Source organism: Mus caroli, unplaced genomic scaffold (genome assembly GCF_978045245.1).
Source record: "Mus caroli unplaced genomic scaffold, Mus_caroli_1 scaffold_13, whole genome shotgun sequence".
In the NCBI taxonomy this organism is placed as follows: Eukaryota; Metazoa; Chordata; class Mammalia; order Rodentia; family Muridae; genus Mus; species Mus caroli.
In genome coordinates this window covers 66,056,483-66,075,288 of record NW_028227268.1, presented here as the reverse complement: position 1 = coordinate 66,075,288, position 18,806 = coordinate 66,056,483, and the positions used below count along the sequence as shown (strand labels likewise).

Below are 18,806 nucleotides of genomic sequence, written 5' to 3'. Positions count from 1 at the left end.
GAGTTTAAAAATAGATTCTTAGGTGGGGACTTAAGAGGGAGGGAGGAGCGAGCAAGAGAGAGGCAGTGCAGAAAAGCTCCTCTAAAGGGATCCAGGGAAATAGGGCACCACCGACCTGCTGTCTGGGTCTTTTTAAAGGACTTACCACAGAGAACTTGGGTGAAGAATGGGGAGGGGAGTGAGCCCAGTCGACCCGAGCGGGTATCCAGGTGCCCCTTCCAGTGTCAGCTCTGGAGCCCCTTTAAACAGAAGTGTTCCTTTGGGACATAACAAAGACATAGAAACCAGGATGCTTCTCTGGTGTTCCTGGCTTCCAGCAAGGACATTCTTTAAGCTGCTGGTTTGGGGACCTGCCCTGCCTGACCAGTTTCTGTCTCCTTTTCTCATCCTCTCTGTGCTATTCCCACAGCCTAGAGAGAAGGTTCCTAGCCTCACCTCTGCTGGCTTCTTGTCTCTGTCCTCTCCAGGTTCTATTCAGGCTCACAGAGCGCCTGAACCCTCTCCTGCCTCCAGCAGGCTGCCTGCTCTCTCTTCTTTAGCATGCTTTGTCTCCCGACCACAAGTTCCCTTCCCTAAGTCTTTGAAGTCATGCTGGGGTCTGGCAGATACACAGTGGCTGCTTCCTTGTCCCCTCCCCACTGTGGTATTTGCATCAGAGCCCTTGTCCTGGCCTGTGTTGGATGGCAGTTAGATTTTTATCTGCCATCCACCACATTCACCTACTTTGAGGCAGAGGTCCTGCCTAGGACCTTTCTGTGGTCCCCAGCACCAAGCTGGATACAGAGTGTGGATACAGTGGATACAGAGAAGGATTCCTCTATCATTTAATTTGAAGAGAAATGTGATGATCAGTTGAAACACTATGTGATTTGGCCTCTATGTCTGAGCTTCCTGTGTCTCTAACCATTGAACAGACATGTACTTAGTAATCAATGGGCTGAGGACAGACCATAGAGTGTGTGTCCTGGAAGCTGTGTCTTATTACATGATTTATGAAGATCATAGAAAATGCATCTTTTGGACTCCTTTAATCACACCCCCAAGCCAAACAATTATTTCTAGCTCCAAGCAGGTGATGTGATTTTACTAATTAATCCTTGTAAGGGCTTTGAGATCTTCTGAAAGGTGACAATGTATGAAGCCTTTAGTGACAGCCTAATTATTATTATTACAAGGCACAAAGCTCAGAGAGCTTGAAAGATCCCCAGGTACCATTCAAAATAGTAAGAGACAAAAAAAAAAAAAATTTTAAAGTCCATGGAAGAATTTTAACATGGAATCATTCAATCACAGGCTCTCAATATTGGCCTTGACTTCAGAAGTGATCTTTCTGGAGCCTGGCCTCACAAGTTTCACTCCCTGATGCTCACACAGGATGGCCCTGCCCAGTACTCACTGCCCTAGGGCCAAATAATGATGACCTTTAAGCCAGATACCTGTTCCTTCTGTTCACAGCAAGATAAATGGTGGATAACCACTGGTGTTCGGGACACTTGAATTACCCAGTGAGTCTATCAAAAGACACAGGAAAGCACAAGGCACCTGGCCACCACATTGCTCCTGCTTCACGGCTGGTGTGGAGCATGTGGCAAGTCCCACGTGTGATGGTGCCGTGCTGGTGAAGGAGTGGGGAGTCTCTTGATGAAATGTTTTGTTCCAGTCCAAAGTCTTTTTGGTTCTTCCGACTGGGGAACAAGTGAAGCTTGCTTTCCCTGCAAGTCTCTGGGCTCGGTAAGCATCTTACCCAGGTCAGAGGGTCTACCCACGACAACTAAAGCCTTTAAGTCCACAAGGCCAGGGCCAGTGAGATGGCTGAGCCCAGTAAAGACACCTGCCGCTAAGCCTGATGGTCTGGGTTCAATCCCTGGTCCCACATGGTAGGAGAAGCAAATCCCACAAGTTGTCCTCTTACCTCCACTCAAATGTCATGGCATTCACACACACACACTTAAAAATATAGCAACAATATTTAAAAGTTCAAGACCTCACTGGGTGTCTTCATGAGTGAATTCCAGGAGCCATGGTCATATCTGAGTGGGAGGACAGATGGAATGACTCCAGGAAGATAAACTGTAAACAGCCCTAGCTGTTAACAATGGCTGCCCCACAGCCCATGCCATCATCCTGTACACACATCTCTCTTGGGTATCTCCAAGCCAGCTGCAGTCCAGCAGGGTCCACAGAGGCCCAGTTTCTCCTGGACACAAACAATCTGAGTTATAAGTGAAGGCAGCCTGCATCCTCCGACTGGAATCAGCGCAAAATGACTCATGTAATTGCCCTGTGTGCGTACCCTGAATCTTCTTGTTCACCCACCCACACAACTCTGCTGTTATAGATTCCTGCACCCTGCAAGAAAAAAAAACAGGGGGGGGGACAAGTTCAAATACCTATGGTTGCAAAAAGGCCACCCGTGCCTCTCCTAAAGATGGAAGGGGCTGCTAAGCATCCAGGTCCAAGCACAGGCCAGTCACACCGAAGCTACTGTTGTATGCCTTTCTCACAGTCTTTCCTTTAAATTTCTGGAGAGGGATTTCTAGGGTCTCCCCCTTGGGAATTAGTTGTAGGAATAATTGGGCCAGTGGAGTGTAGAAGATATATCCAGCACAACCCGTGCGTGCACTACTAGAGAAAGTGACCTAGATCAAGCAGCTGGTGAATCCAGGGCTATTGTGGGGACCCCCTGCCACCTACTGACTTGCAACTGAACCCGCATTCCCAATAGCATCTTATCCCCTGGCAGGGGGAGGGGCAGAGAGAGAGAGAGAGAGAGAGAGAGGCAGAGGAAGGTGGGGGAGGTGAAGGGGACAGTGGGTTGCCCCCTTTGGAGAAAGCACCCTCCACCCTCCCTCCTTCATCTCCACCATCCTCTGCACCCACAGGGGGAAAAGTGAGGTGAGGATGGAGAGGCAGGGGTGATGGGCTGGGGAGACCAATGCAGGAACTCCGAGCTGGCTCCTGGGTACCAGCATAGAGAGCTGGCAGCCTGTGAGAGTGTGAGGGGGAGAGGAGAGAAGAGAGAGAGAGAGAGAGAGAGAGAGAGAGAGAGAGAGAGAGAGAGAGAGAGAGAGAGAGAGAGAGAGAGAGAGAGAACGGGAGGGTGAGAGAGGCTGGCTGCTAGAGAAGAGGAGGAGAGCAGAGGGAGAGGGGGAGCGAGCTAGCGCTCCAAGCATGAGGACGGGCTGCTCCCGGCTCAGTTAATCTGGCTGTCAGTCGGTGTTAACGCTGCAGTTTAACTGCTCGGCTCCCCTTCCAAGAGAAACAAGAGAAACCTCACAGAAGGAAGGGAGGAAGGAAAGAAGCAAGCAAGGAATTGCAGGAAGAAAAGAGCCGGCAGAGCATCCAGAAGAATCAAAGGGAGGGGAGGGAAGACCAAATCTATGGTTGGACCAGGGCTTCTTTTTCGCCAATGTAAAAAGGAATATGCCGTACATCTTTGCCTTTTTCTGCACCGGTTTTCTAGGTGCGGTTGTGGGTGCCAATTTCCCCAACAATATCCAGATAGGTGAGTGAGAGGGGCAGCTGGGGAGGGACTTTGGGGATCTGGCCAGGATTTTCTTTTTCATTTTTTTCTTTTTCTTTTTTTTTTTTTATTTGGAGGGGAGATTTCTCAACCCATTCTCAGTCGGAGCTGTTGTGCTTAGCAATGGAACACCAGGAAGGGAGGAAGACTTGGGTCGCCGGTCTGGGAAAGGGGGTTTCATCCTCATCTGATGCTGCGAGGGGCACCGTGGAAGTGTGTTCTCTCTCTCTCTCTCTCTCTCTCTCTCTCTCTCTCTCTCTCTCTCTCTCTCTCTCTCTCTCTCTCGTGTGTGTGCGCGCACACACACAGGTGCACACACACCGCGCACTCCAAGCATCAGGCATGAGTGCCTGAAATGGAGGAGCATTTCTCTGTTCCAGAGAGGGAAAAATATAAGCAGACTGCGCTTGAAACAGGGTTCAGAGTGTTTAAGGAGTTAACTCTGACTAGGGGGATGTTCTGGTTGATTTATATAAATATGTAAGGTGGGCGTATGTGTGTTGTGATTATATATTAAATGTGCACATGTAGCCGGAGTGATGGGGATGACAGTGATGTCTGGCTGGGGGAGGGGAAAGAGACCCCCTCTTCAGGAAGGAGTGGTGGATGCTAGGTTGATTGCCTTTGCTGAGAAGTCCCAGGCCTTACTTGGTAGCCAGAGCTCTACGGACCCCCCTCGCTATCTTCCTTTTCCCTTCTGCCATGCTGGGCTGTGTCCCTCATTCCCTGATCCTGGAACTTCCTAGCCTGCCTTTTCTCTCACCCTTTCCCCATCCTCTTGAGTGCTCTGTCCACAGACACTGACAGTAGTGCTCCAGCAAGAGCACACACACACACACACACAGAGAGAGAGAGAGAGAGAGAGAGGCTCCTTCCTCACTCCCACCCCTCAGCAGCAGTCCTCATTCCTGGCCTCCATCCTCTCAACCTGCAGGTGGGTTTCAACATGCTGCATGCCTCTCTGTCCCTCATTTCCCTTCATTCGGTGCTGGCTGTACTTGTATTTACGAAGGAGCCGACAGGTAATGCTATTCCTGTAACCATAGGACAGACAAATGAAGCAACATCAGCATGGGAACAGGGCTTGGGGTCAGGGTGACCAGCAGCTCAGCACTGTTTGTGCCCCAGCATCAACTAGGCTGTTGTATTTGGAGGCATCTTGGCAGGTTGGCTTTCTGTGTCCTCCCCACATCAGGGGTTGGCTTAGGAGGGAGAGTTCCATCCCCACTATGGGGGTTTGTGAGAGTGTTTGTGTTTCCAGGGGTGAGAGAGAACAGGGGGGTGGGATATATAACACACTCATGTGCTTCTAATAGCCTCTTGGGGTCTCTCCAGCTTCCTGGCTCCTGGTACTGTTGGGGTTGCTGTGGAGAAACTTGCTTTGTTTCCTGACACCTGTTAAGCTGTATTCTGAAGTGTGTACATGTGCGTGAGCTCCTGCCTTACAGGCAAACTTCCTGCCTCCGGGAGATGCTTCCCTTGTGGCCCAGCCTGTAGCTGCTCCCTCCTACCTTCCACCTGCTCACTTCCATTCATTCCAGAGAAAACCAGGACCAGAGGAGTGTGGGGTGTGGTCACCTGGGAGGAGAGAGTGGAGCATCCCAAGCAAGAGTAATTGTTTTAGCTTTTTGTTTGCTTGTTTGTTTTTGCTTTTTAAAATGGGGTTGTTTTTAGTGTGTATGTAAGTCACGTGTGCTGGCCTACGGCACTGTTCCTCTCTCTTCTTGCTTATTCTGTACATTTTTCCGCTGGTTGTGATCTTTCATCAAGGAAACTAGGTTTCTGCAGGTATGTGTATACATCATGACTGTGGTGTTGCTGTGGGCACACCCACATTAGCCCACGCATCCCTGCAGGAATTTCATGTTCAGTCTTTGTCACTGTTGCTCTTTTTAAACACAAGGGAGACACGTCAGACAAATGCTGAAATTATCACCTCCACGAGGCTGTTGTCAATTCTACTCACATGATCTCTAACACCAAACATGTATCTACTGCACAGGAAGTTACCGGGACATTACTGGAACTGTAATGATTACTGGCCAATCAGAGATAGACTTCTGTGCACACATGTGTTGTAGTCTGAACCCTAGAAACAGCTGCTTTCAATTTATAGGCATGCATTTCAATTCATTTGCACATCCATGCTATTGCAAAGAAAAGCCCTGTGTCCTTGTGTTTTGGAACAAAAGCCCCAGCAGGTACCATCCCTGCGCTGTTCACTGGAAGATGTTGGCACATTCTGGCAACCATAAGACCCCCCACATCTGCAAAGCACAATGACAACCCCTTTATGTAATCAGACTGTCCGAGGTATCTGGAAACATGAGCAATGAAACGCAAAAACCAGAATGCTCAAAGAAAAACAAATAATAAGCATGGATGGCAATGGGCAAGTTACATAGCATCCTAGCACTCAGACCGGGCAGAGTCTCAAAGCAAACAAACAGTTACGGTTGAAAAGCCTGAAGAGTCCCAGGCCTCCATTTCTAACACTCTGCAACACTTGCTTATAACTAGAGGCTCTATGAATGAGAAATAGAGTCTCGATAAGAAAAGATAAATGCAGGGAGAATCAGAGAGAGAGAGAGAGAGAGAGAGAGAGAGAACAGAGACTCATGGACATCTTGTAGAAAAATTAAGGAAGAGTAAAACTCTAGTCTCCTGTGTTCTTTGCTTGTTGATGAGCTAGTGGGCACACAGTCAAATGTTGGGGGCAAAGTGATGGATGCTAAGGGCCCTGTCATAAAAGCTTAGCCATGGTGTGGAAGTCTTGGCATCCAGTTGAGTCTGGTTGGATTCCTTACCAGTGAGAGCAAGGACTATAGGCCTGGATTTGCATGGGAAAAGACTGGACTCTCTGGAATGGTCTGCTGAGACACTGAGATCCATCCCTACCCCAGACTTACTACACTGCCTTTTCTTTCCTCACAGGGGGATTATTTCCAAACCAACAATCACAGGAACATGCGGCTTTTAGGTTTGCTTTGTCACAACTCACGGAGCCCCCCAAGCTGCTTCCCCAGATCGATATTGTGAACATCAGTGACAGCTTTGAGATGACTTACCGATGTAAGTAACGGCTGCTATTTCTGACATGTCTTTCTGGCTAGACCCTCCCATGATGGGAGGGCTCGTGGGTAGGTGTTGTTGCAAAAGCGACTCCAGTCATCATTTGTCATCGTGAGAGAAGGCCCTTCAAGGGACATTTCCAGTGTCTTTTAAGTGATTCCCACCATCTATATCTTAGATCATGCTGTGCTTTGTAGAATGGGTGCATTTCTTCACCATCAGCGAATTTTAGATACCAGCCTGGTGGGGTCTTGGGTTGATTGCATCTGGCCTACTTCACGGGGGCCTCTAGATTGAGAAAGTTTATAGACAACTGCTGAGAGGGAGAAGGACTGGTCCTGAGTTGAGGACAATGTAGCTAAAATGCCCCAGCCATTTCCTGCCCACCAGTAGGAGAATGAAAGTGTGCCTATATCTCCATAAGCACAGGTAGATGTGAAGTGTGACCTATATCGGCAAAGTAAATAATAATTATTGAAATGTGGTGGCTAGGTGGTTTCCAAAGAGGTGCGAAGTGACTATCTGCTTAAGACAAACTATGGGTTAAAGAGAGAAGGATCTGAGAAGGCTACGCAGTTTTAGTGATGCCCTTGGAGCTTAAAACAGACTGCCAAGGGGGAACTCCAGCAGGGACATCTGGAGCAGCAGTGTTATAAATGTGGTGGGCTAATTCCCTTAATAATAGAAACTAAACATGTAAATCTGGGTGCTGGGTTGTATAGCTGTCTCTCTGTGTCAGAAGACAGGCTAAAAATTAATCAGTAGAGACATTGTCCCTCTGGGGATTAAGCTCTGGTGGAATTGCACTGCAAGAAAGTATAAGCATCCAGAATGAGGGAGAGCTGATACAGACCCCAAGCTGGATGGAGTCAGCACTGTAGATTTCATGAACCATCATTGGCTCCATGACCGCCACCGAGCTACGAATGGTTTAAGGCACGGTTGTGTCTTTCATCTCTCTTCCATATACCCTTATGAGAGCCTCTCAGCGATTGCCACTGCTGAGACTTTGAAGTGTCCAAATATGAATTCAGAATTTTCTCTGCCTCTGAGATCATGCATGGGATAATGCTGATATGAGTTTCAGGAATTACAGTTTTCCAGAAGGCTTTGGTTAAATGCATCATGGCCATGGGTGGTGGTGTTTGCTGTCACTCATTAATCTGTGGCTACAGACTATGTGGAACTAGATGCTTTGGGGGGATTATCTATTTTAGTCCTTTACAGAGCTTTGTAGAAAACTGCTGTCATCCTCTTTGAGACAAGAGCATGAGGTGGGGCAGCTATGTAACCTTCACAAGGTCAGTAGAGGAGTGGAGAGTGGTCTTGAACCACCTTCAGCCCTCAAATCTACATTTCTGTTGACTATGATAAACGGATAGAGCCACCTATCCTTAGGACACCTTGACTACTGTGCCTGAAGTAATAGAGGGTGTTCTGATGAGGCAGTGACCTGATACAGCATTGAAAGTGATGAACTCCAATTTCATACTGCAGATGTGGCCTTGCATGAGAGTGGACCAGTGGATGGAAAAGGTAGCTACTCTGCATTCTGGTCAAGCCAGGGTTGAGGATCTTGCCTGGTGTGTTACTTGCTATAGCAGTTGATTGACCAAGTACCTGACAAGAGCATCCTGATGTAGGAAGGGATTGTGTTGACTCACAGTGTGAGGACACAGTTCATCCCGATGAGGAAGACTCAGGGACGAGAGCCTAAGGCTGCTTGCTCCCCCTTGAGCAGATCAGGACTCAGAGAAGAGGGGATGATAGGGTTCTATTGGCTTTCCCCTTCTCCCTTCTTATTCGGGTGACTACCCTGGTTCATGAATAGTGCTTCCTGCATTCACGGTGAGTCTGACCCACTCAGTGAGTGTCCCCCAGACATCCCCACAGGGATACCTCACTAAGGCCCTAAGTAAAATGTAAACCAGTCAACTTGTCAAAATCAAGAATCACACTCACTGCACGGAAGAAAAAAAGCTAACACTGAATCTCTGGGTTGTGGGTCTGTGAAAACATCATAGCAAGAAACTGAGAACAAGGCAGAGCAGGTCTTTAGATATTGGATGACCTCTGTTCCTTTTCCTGTGGCTTGGAATGGATCTATGAGGGGAAAGGTTTAATGAGACATCAGTGTATCTGGACCACTTAAACCTCTTACACGCATAAGGAAGTGTGAAGATGCCTTTTGGCTGTGGAAAGAGGGCTCAGCAGTTAAAAGCATAAACAACTCTAGCGAAGACTCAAATTCAGTTCCTGAAACTGACATCTCACAGCAACTGTAATTCCAGCTGTAGGGGATTTGACACCTTCTTCTGGCCTCCATTGGTACTAGAACATGCACATGCATGTGTGTGTGTGTGTGTGTGTGTGTGTGTGCGCGTGTGTGTGTGCACATATATATGCACATGTCTGTGTATGTATTTATGAGACCCCAATTTCATTTTTTGGTCAAACTCTCAAAGGTTCTCACTGCCCAACAAGTATAAGAAAATCAATGAGCATAAATAGCTGGTACAGGTACCCTCAACTCACAGGGCTGAGAGCTGTCTGTATCAGTGCGTGGTGGAAAGATATGCTAACTGCCTCCCTACTGTCAAAATGCTGAGTGCCAAGGCAAGATAATAAGGACACAATGAGAAAGAAATGTTCAAAGTCAAGAGGTTGTATTTCTGGTCTGTTATCTTTACAACCTAAGACCTGATCTTGTAGAGAGCTGCTGCCTGTTTATCAGGGAGGCAGACGCAAGGCACAGGCAAGGTTGCCTATTGTGGGCAGTGGATTTGAGGTTTTGAACATGACACCTGCTGCATACCAGCATACAGGTTGTTACTCATGTCTGCCTTATGAATCTGGCTGTTCTTTCAATGTTTCAATGTTTTCAAACTGTGTGGCAAGGAGGGCATTAGAAACAGAGAGGATAAAACTGTTGGCTCTCTACTAGATTGTACCCACCCCAAAGGGGACATGAGGAAACTCTCCAAGAATCAATAAAGTCATTTATTGTCACTGCCCATAATAGGCAACCTTGCCTGTGCCTTGCGTCTGCCTCCCTGATAAACAGGCAGCAGCTCTCTACAAGATCAGGTCTTAGGTTGTGAAGATAACAGACCAGAAATACAACCTCTTGCCTTTGAACATTTCTTTCTCATTGTGTCCTTAGAGTCTCCTTCCAAGTCTACTAAGACCTTTAGTTTCTGCTCTTTAGTCCCAAAAGCAGAGGGAATGGAGGGGACTTGCAGGAGAGGTAGCACTGTGACTCGTCTCTGCTACCTTCACAGGAAGCAGTGGAACCTTCTGTGACTGTGCTGTGTGGCCCATCAGTGTGGGAATCTGTACACCTCTCCCAGTTTGAACTGAGTAAAACTATCAAAGAGAGAGAGGGGAGGTGTTCTGGGCAGAATGGGTTAACTCATCAGGCATGGAAAACAAAGAAAAAATATGTCATTCAGATTTAGCTTTGAATGTTTTTCTGAAATATGAAGCAGCATTTACCTCAAATTAATGCCCCATTCTTTTGACTTCAAAAAATGAGCAAGTGTTTATCATTTCAATTTGATCATTCAATTGTGTTTTTGATGTATTTTGCTATTCATTATCCCTCCACCAGAGGGTGGAGAAAGGAAAGGAGAGGACATGTTTTAACTGTTCCTGCTAGAAGTTTCAGCAACAGGCCATTTAAGGGGAGGGTGGTGAATACAGGGCAAGGGATGCAGGGGAGACAGACAGAAGTATCCTGACTACTGCCACCAGTGAGTGAGAGTCTAGTGTCTTTGCATGGACATTCCTCACCTGACATGATTTCAGAGGTGATGGTTAATAATCAATTCAAATATCTCAGAGTCTCCTTCCAAGTCTACTAAGACAGAGTACAGGTGGCTATCTATAAAGCAGGTATTTACTGACTGGGCTATCCACCTGCCTCCATGCCTTTATAGAGTAAGTGTAGATTAAGTGAGCAAGTGCCATGCTAAGTGATCTGCAGTTAGGTAGCAATCAGAGGGCCACTAAACAGCTCATGTCAACTCTTCACTCATTCCTCCATTCATTATTCCATTCACTCTTTTCTATCACACACATATGCATGCACATGCACAGTATGCATGTATGCATGTGTCCGTGTACACACACACACACACACACACACACACACACAATTCCTGCTTCATGTAGGAATGCAGCCTTGTGACAGATGCTGGTAAGTGCCAATAACTAAAACACAAAAGCAAAGACCCAGCCTTGTGCAGCATATGGTTTAACCAAGAGGTCCCCGGACTTCAGCACACGTAGCAAATACCCAGAGGCTGGTTTAAAGCAAGGCTCAGCAGTGGCTTCTCTTCAACCAGAATCAGAATATTCAAGAGCAGACCCAGAAGACTCTATACTGCTTAGTATGGGCATCGCAGCTTAAGCAATGCTTTTATCTAAAAAGTCTTCCATTTCTTCAGTAAGCATTTCTGAGCCCTTAACCAAACCCAGGCATAACGTTAAGTACTAGAAACGCAGACAAAGCTAAGACACGTTCACTGCCCTGGAGGACTTTATCCCCAGCGAGGCACACTGTCCTGTAAAAGAAAATTAAAATGTAATGTTGTACGTGCCTTTGCAGATTTCTAAGGAGTGTTAGAGGCACAGGGAGGCACGGAATTGGCTTCTCTCAGAGAGTGTGGTAAAGAAGGAGGGAAGACAGGAAGAGTAGAGGGTGGAACTTTCTGGGCAGAGAAAATGGCAGGTGTAGAGGGAACATGTTCCTGAACTTCTCCTCTTGGACCTCTAGTAGCCTCCAGGTGGGCTTTTCAACTTGACATACATCACATGCTATGAAAGAGGTCACTAAATGACCACCCAAGGGCAATTTCCAGGACAGAGTCTACCATTCGAGAAGACGAAATTTCATATTAGAATTTGTATGCCCCATCCTTTAAAAAATATAAAAGGCAGAGCGAGGTCTGCATGAGATTGGATCCGTCAACCTCCTGTCATGGAGGATGGACCTTGGCCCTCCCTGAAGATTTATGGGCAGCTAATGGCTAGTGGGTTGTGGGTGCTGGGGGCACAAGACATTTGCTTCAGGAGCATAGTCACTGGCAAGGTGCCCAGGGTCCTGTAAACAGCCCCTACCAAACTCTTTGAAGCATCGACACTAAAAACAAAACCAAGGAAGCAGACAGGGGCCTCACTGGGAAGTAGAGGGAGAAATGTGAAAATGTCACGGTGAGACCATGATTGTATGTAATTAATATGCCTAATAAAACATTAAAAATGTTATTGAGAGATAAAGCAACATTAACCCCCAAGTCTATGTAGCCTTGATGGGTAGCCAAGGAATGGGCAGTCATCATCCAAATGGGACCCTTCTGGACCAGTCCAACTCTCGCTCTCTCCTCATTTCCTCCAGGAAGCATCACCTTTGCAAGCTGCATGGGTTCTGTAAGCAGCACTGCCTGTGTGTGGAGCACCTATCCACTGCTAGAATGTGAATTGCTCTCTACAAAGTGCATATATCCTCACACAGTGGTGCCAAGTCCACATGAAAAGGCCCCTAACATCAAGGAGTTTAGTCACCAATAGGCAGGGCTCACCCACACATCTACAAATGACGATAGCCTGTTATAGCCAGGTGGAGGGCAACATCTCCGCCATTGTGGGACTCCTGCTGTAGGTCCAATTGGTATTCTCAAGAGTGTTCTGACAAGGGTTTGGTTGCTGGCGACAGCAAAGGCCTCTTAGCTGCAGTATAAGCTTCACACAGTCACTTTAGAGCTTCGAATTCACAGTCTGCAGATTTATGTTGTTCGTCCTTCAGAATGCTTTTCAGGAGGTAGACAAAAATCCTGCCTTTCTACCTTCTTTGGAAAAAAGATTAAGACACTAAGCAATGCTGGGCACACATCTCTTTCCAGCATCTACTGTCTAGAGCTGAGAATTACTTGTTTTAATAAAAAACGTAAGCTTTCAGGTTTAGCTAAGCTCTCCCTATGCCTTGTCGTTCACGTAGCTGCTGTAATCAGATGATTTTGCTTGACCGGGTCTGTGCACAGGCCATTGCTCACATTATCCCCTTTAGTGTCCAGCACCGTGCTATTTTATTCTAATGTCTATCATTCACCCTGCAAGAAATAGTAAAGGACACACATGATATGTAACACTCGCTCATTGCTCGACAAAAGAAATCAGCCTTAATATAGAAATGAAGAGAATGCAGCGAGTGATGGGGTGAGCAAAGGCTACTCAGAAACTTGCTCTGTCACAGGTGCATCCTAAATGTTGTCTTAGGCATAGTGATCCCATTTTGTAGATGCTGCTACTGAAAGTAATGGATGGAGATTGTTTGCAAATTATGCCAAAAGAGCCTAAATTAGTCTCTGAGGACTCCACATGCTGCCGTGGAATCTGATTGGGGATAAAATAAGACAGATATGGTGGCTGTGTACAGAGAGACTTCAGAAGAGGGAAGGCTCACATTGGCATTGAAATGTGGAAATGTTAGTAGTGAGGAGGTAGGGAGATGTTTCGAGAGGATAATTCACAGAATCAGTATCCTCTCTTCAGCCTAACCACACTATGTGTGCCGATTTTGTGAGCTGCAAAAGTGGAACGTTTGTATTGTCTACTCTGTGGTGTGACTTTTCAAGGAGCAACATGAAGGAACATAGAAGAACTCCAGATAGCGTCCCAGTGATAGACCAGTGCAGTGATCATACCCAAGTCTAGCTTAGTCAATCACTGAGTCTAGTGATGATAAGTACAGGGGCAGAGGTGACTCAAAGGCAGCTGCATCACCAAAAGGTCCATCCCAGCAAGGAAACTGCCTCCCCAGAGCTCCAGCTAAGCTCCGCAAGGAGATCAATTGATAGTAGAGTCTCTTTCCTTGCTGCTTTGATAGCCTTGGGAAGCCGCCTGCAGACTTGTACAGGGATCAGGTGTTTCCTGAACCTTTGCAGTCTCCTTTATTTCCTGTCTTATGAGCATCTCTTCTCCATCCAGAGGGACTGTCTCGATTCAGAGGAAACGGGTACACTGCTCACCCCGCACACCCACGCCCATGCCCCTGGCTGATGGCAGATGTCTTCAGTTCTCTGGTTGATATGGCAACCTACTTGGGCTCCTGCATCTTCATCCATGTTCTCCCCATAAGACGCACAGGTGTTGACACTGGCGTGCGGTTGAATCTCAATTCTCTCTCTGAGCAGAGGTTTATTGATAAACACCTATCCCTGTGGGTAAAGACCTCTTTTGAGGGGATGAGCGAGATGGCTGCTGTCTTCTTGGAGCCTTAGGGTAAAGTAGTTATATGAGCTGTTTTGGGAAACTGGTAGCATTCATAGATGTATTCAGTCACTCGAAGCATTCGTCACTGCCTCCCTCCTGCAGTGGGGCTCCCATCATGCCCCTTCTGCACCGTGCAGACAGCTGCTGCTATTCACACGATTTCCAACATGACCTCAAACTCCCTCTCACTTCAGCATTCTAAGCAGCTACTGTGAAATGGTCAGAGTTGACTCAAGAGATGAAATCCATTTGCCATTGCAGGCCATTGCAATAGGAACTGAGGAAAAGAAAATGTACCAAACATTGATTCTCCCTTTAAGGGACTCGGGGTCTTAACAACTAAATAGGCTTGAATAAAGAGATGATGGATGGTCTATCTACCCCCTTTCCTTTCTTTCCCTCTCCTCTGCTTCCCCTCCTGTCTCTGCTCCCTTCCCCACTCTCTCTTCTCCTCTTCTCTCCTTTTTTCTTTCTTACGCATGCTCAGAAGAAGGAACTCCTGAACTCCTCTCTTGTAAGCAAACGTCCAGCTGGAACCATCTAGGTTTCATCAGACAGGAAGACTCAGGGAGAAAGCAAAAAGGCAGGGCCACTAAAGCCAGCTGTAGATGTATTGTGTGTGGTGCAATGGAAGGGGATTGGATTCTCTGGATTCAGATGGGAAGACTTGGATCCAAACAACAGACTATCTTCTTATTCAGATAGTCTTGGAGGAATAAAAGCATCCTCCCAGCATCCTTTATTGTGTGCATGTTTGTGTGCATGCAAGTGCACTTATCTGTGCAGAGATCCATATATGTATATGTTGTGCATGCACATAGAGGTCAAAGGTCAGCCTCTGGTATTGCTTCTCAGGAGCCATCCACTTTGTTTTGCCTGTTTGTTTCCTGAGATAAGTCTCTTGGTGAGAACTGGGGCTCATGGATTTTGCTAGGCTAGGGTGGAGGCTAGAGAGCACCATGGTTCTACCTGTCTCTATCTCTCCAGTTATGAGTTTGAAAATGTGCACCATCACTTGTGACTTTACATGGAAACTGGGGTTGAGCTCAGGTCCTCATGCTTCTAAGGCAAGCGCTTAATCATCTGAGCATCTCCACGATCCCTAGGGTGGGATTTTTATACTGAGTGCAAATGGAAAACTTCAGGGAGAGAAGTGCCTTTCTGGCTATAGGTCAGGGGGGTTCTTAAACCAACTAATACTACAGAAAAGGTCGTCCCAATGTGAAATAGCCACTTGCTATATGTAAATGCAGATCTGTTCATTCAGGATCCAGGATCCAGGAGTATTTCAGGACAGCTCTGTGCTCATAGTGTGTCCCAGCCAGGAACAACTGCAGATGAGTGAAATGAAGGGATTGCCTCAGAGAATGTGCTAAAGGACCAGGCAGGTCTCTGGGAAAGCATGTAACATGTAACCCGGGAGATAGCTCTAGGCAAGGGCGGAGCTAGGATCTGAACTGAGGACAAGAGCATGGGATGGTATACTGGCCAAAAAAAAAAAAAAAAAAAGAGTGGAGGATTCTAGTTGTAATCTAGGCAGGCACCTGCTGGGGAGATACAGGGAAGTATGTGGCTGGAGACAGATTGTTACATACTCTAGGCCATGGGAAGCCACCTGAGAATTGTAAGCTAAGAAGTGCTTGTCCAGACTTTGATTTCCTCAAAAGGAATTAGACAGATACTGGTCCCAGTCTTCCCCTGAAGGGCAGTGAGTAGGTGGGAAATGATGTGTTGCCACTCAGCAGCCGGAAGACTTTGTAGCTTTGAAGCTGGAGTACATTGGCCTCTGCTCCCTTATTACTATATCCATTACGGGGTGAAAACAGGCAAGAGGCAGGCCAAGAGATGCTGGGAGAAGGGGATGCTGATGGTCTATGTTGAATACCTGTCACATGTGGTTCTGTGAGCCATTAGTTGAGTATTTGTGAGAGCTGTTGACTGATCCAGGGAGGACATGGAATTCTAGGGACCCTGTGTACAGCAGATCTCCTAGCATGGAAACCAGACCGTATGCTGATATCACAGCAATTGGTAGAGTAAGACAGGAGGATAGCTATGAGTTTGAGGCTAAAACTGCCATGTAGTGAGTTATAAGACAACCTGGTATATATAGAAAAATCCTATGGAAGAAAGTAAAGGCAGAAGGAAGGAAGGAAGGAAGGAAGGAAGGAAGGAAGGAAGAAGGGAGGGAGGGAGGGAGGGAGGGGAAGGGGAGGGAGGGAGAAAGGGAGGGAGGGAGGGAGGGAGGGAGGGAGGGAGGGAGGGAGGGAGGGAGGGAGGGAGGGAGGGAAGGAGAGGAGAACTAGAGACAGAAGGAAAGGGGGGAAGAAAAGGGGAGGAAGGGAAGAAGTGAGGGAAGAAAGATAGAACTCTGTCTTAGTCAACTCCAGTTCTGTCATCTCAATAAGCCATCTTTGCTTTCTTGATTCACTCTCTCCTCTGTATCTCAGTCCCAAGTATCTTTGACTAATGTCCCAGTCATCCCCCACCCTTTAGTCATGCAGTCTTTGCCTTCTCTGCATGCCAGGAGGAACAGCTAGAAGGAGATCACCTTGTTTCCTTCAGTTCCTCATTATCATAACCTCAGAGTAGTATGCAGTGGTATGAAGCAGATGAATTAATGAATGAATGAATGATGTGCCAGCAATGGCAGTGAGGAAAACAAGGTTGTCTGTGATTATATGTGTAGAGGGGTGGCACACACTGATTCTCTTGAGTTCTGAGAGTTCCAGGAGGCTGCATGTCAAATCCTCGTGTGGTTAGGATGTGTGACTGAGAAGTGATAGGGAAAGCCAGGTTTGAGTCAGTCCTGCAACTCTAGATGAATATGGAGGGCTCTGAGTAAGGTAAGGAGCTCTTTTGTCTTGCTGTACATGTGTGTGTGTGTGTGTGTGTGTGTGTGTGTGTGTGTGTGTGTGTGTGCTCGAGCATGTACAGGCACTCAGGTGCACACACACGTATGCCCATCAGCAGAGCCTTCTCTATCATTCTCCATCTTAGTCCCTCGAGACTGTGACTCTCACTGAACTGTAAACTAGGCTGATGGTCCAGCTCTTCTCCTGTGTCTGTCCCCCACAGCCCTAGAGTACAAGTTCATGCACTGACATGCCCAATGGATACTAGGTTCTATACTAAGGTCACGATTGTACAGCAAGCACTCTTATCCTCTGAAAGCTCTCTTTTTTTTTTTAAGTAAAATATCACTACAGTCTGGCTTGGCTGTAGATGTGTGAATTTCATCTGCTTTGTTCACGTTGATGGTCCATTTGGGAACCTCAGCTGCATTCAAGAGATCATGGAGATAACATCAAACACATTCGGGCATCATGGGGAGGACTACATGTCAGGGGTATTCACACTTCTTCCCACTCCAGAGACGTGAGGAAAAACTTCCCTTCAGAGATAAGCGAGAGGCTGTCAGTTGAGGTACAGCAGGCTGAGCATTTCCAATTTGGTTCCTCGACAGCGACGTGTTGGGTGTGCTCTCCTTATCCTGTGGTCCGTCTACAGATACCTTCCAAGGTATGGTGGCAGGCCTTATTGCCTGTGTCACTGCCTGCATCCCTGCAGGTTGTCTGGTCACATGCCCTTGTGCACTTAAGCAGCTTGCTGTATTCCTGCTAGCTTGGTTAAGGGATTACTGGACAATTCTTTCTAACAACCATGGCTCTCTCAGTGTTCTTTGGTATGTCATAGTCAGTCACCCTCAAAGTTGAACAAAGCCCAAGACCATTGGAGGTTCAAGACTCTCAAGGTTACAGGCAGAACTACCATGAATGAAGAGGGTGGTGAAATCATCACTGAACAGCTGGGCATGTTTCAGTGTCTGCATCAAGTAGAATGCTTAGGATAAGGGAGATTTTCTGAGATTGTCTTTTATTTTATGTACTTCAAACACTGTACTTTACAGAAAGCCATGGGAACAGAGACATTAAGCAAAATTAAATTTTGTGTAATTACAATACAAAACATAAATTTCTATCTTTTTTGTGAACATATCAACTGAGACTTGTCAGGTGTGTTTGCTGCTTTATAACACGGCTTTTGTATTTGCAGTAGCAGACAGGCTACTCCTGAGTGTTACACCCTCATTCTTACAGACAGCTTCCTAAAGGATCCTCTGTACATCCTTACACAAGCTTGAATTGCCTTAAATGGCCTTACACACAGTACCTCCTTTCATTGGGTATTATATTCATAGCCTTCTTTTTTCTTCTTAAAAACTTGATTATCTTTAAAGCATTTTTAAAAGTAAATTATTCTTAAATGGAGGATTTTTGTCTAATATTTGTTTGTTTAATACTTTAAAAACTACATGTATTTATTTTTCTTGCATGTGTGTATGCACACACTTGTAGCAGTTAGAGGACAACTTGAAGGAGTTGGTCCTCTCCTTCCACTTTGTGGATCCTGGGGCCCAAACTCAGGGGGTTGGATTGGGAGCAAGGGCCTTTAACTTCTGAGCCATCTCACTAGCCTTACTTTATTTTTAAAAACTTTTACTCTGATTTTGTGAGCAATAAGGTCAATAGAACTATTTGCAATGAGCTTAAATGTAATAAATCAGAATTCTGATAACTTGTTGGATGCTGGTGCTGACAAATACTTGCAGAATGAACTTCTGAGTCTAGTTATCTTCCAGATGTACAGTATGGGATGCTGAAAGCGGAGTCTCGGGGTCATTAGAGCAAGCCACTGCCATTACTCATCTGAAAGGGCTTTGAAGAATCAAAAGTGCTGGGCAAAGGCAGGGTGTTATAATTACCCGGGCTTCTTATCCATTAACATAAACATACCATGGATACAATGTGACTAATTAATCTTTAATGTCTTCCTGTGAGGGTGGTCATTATCTATGAATGGATCCCTTTGCAGGATGGAAAAAAATTGAAACTGCTAGGCTAAGTTTATCCCAGGCCCCAATATGTTAGCACTGCTA

The 18,806-nt window shown here is 46.4% G+C and overlaps 1 protein-coding gene across 3 annotated transcripts in view; it reads left to right on the top strand.

The window, feature by feature from the left end:
• Positions 1–3,119: 3,119 nt before the first annotated feature.
• Positions 3,120–18,806, top strand: part of Gria1 (glutamate ionotropic receptor AMPA type subunit 1) — a 315,652-nt gene continuing 299,965 nt past the window's right edge. For 2 of the 3 annotated variants that reach the window (XM_021178393.3, XM_021178392.3), the window contains exons 1-2: positions 3,120–3,505; positions 6,458–6,595. In XM_021178393.3, coding sequence (XP_021034052.1) covers positions 3,424–3,505; positions 6,458–6,595 — 220 coding nt within the window. In that variant the 5' untranslated portion in view covers positions 3,120–3,423. Of the gene's footprint in view, positions 3,506–4,358; positions 4,458–6,457; positions 6,596–18,806 lie in introns of those variants that run through there. The other variant, XM_085830005.1, reaches the window with a different exon arrangement.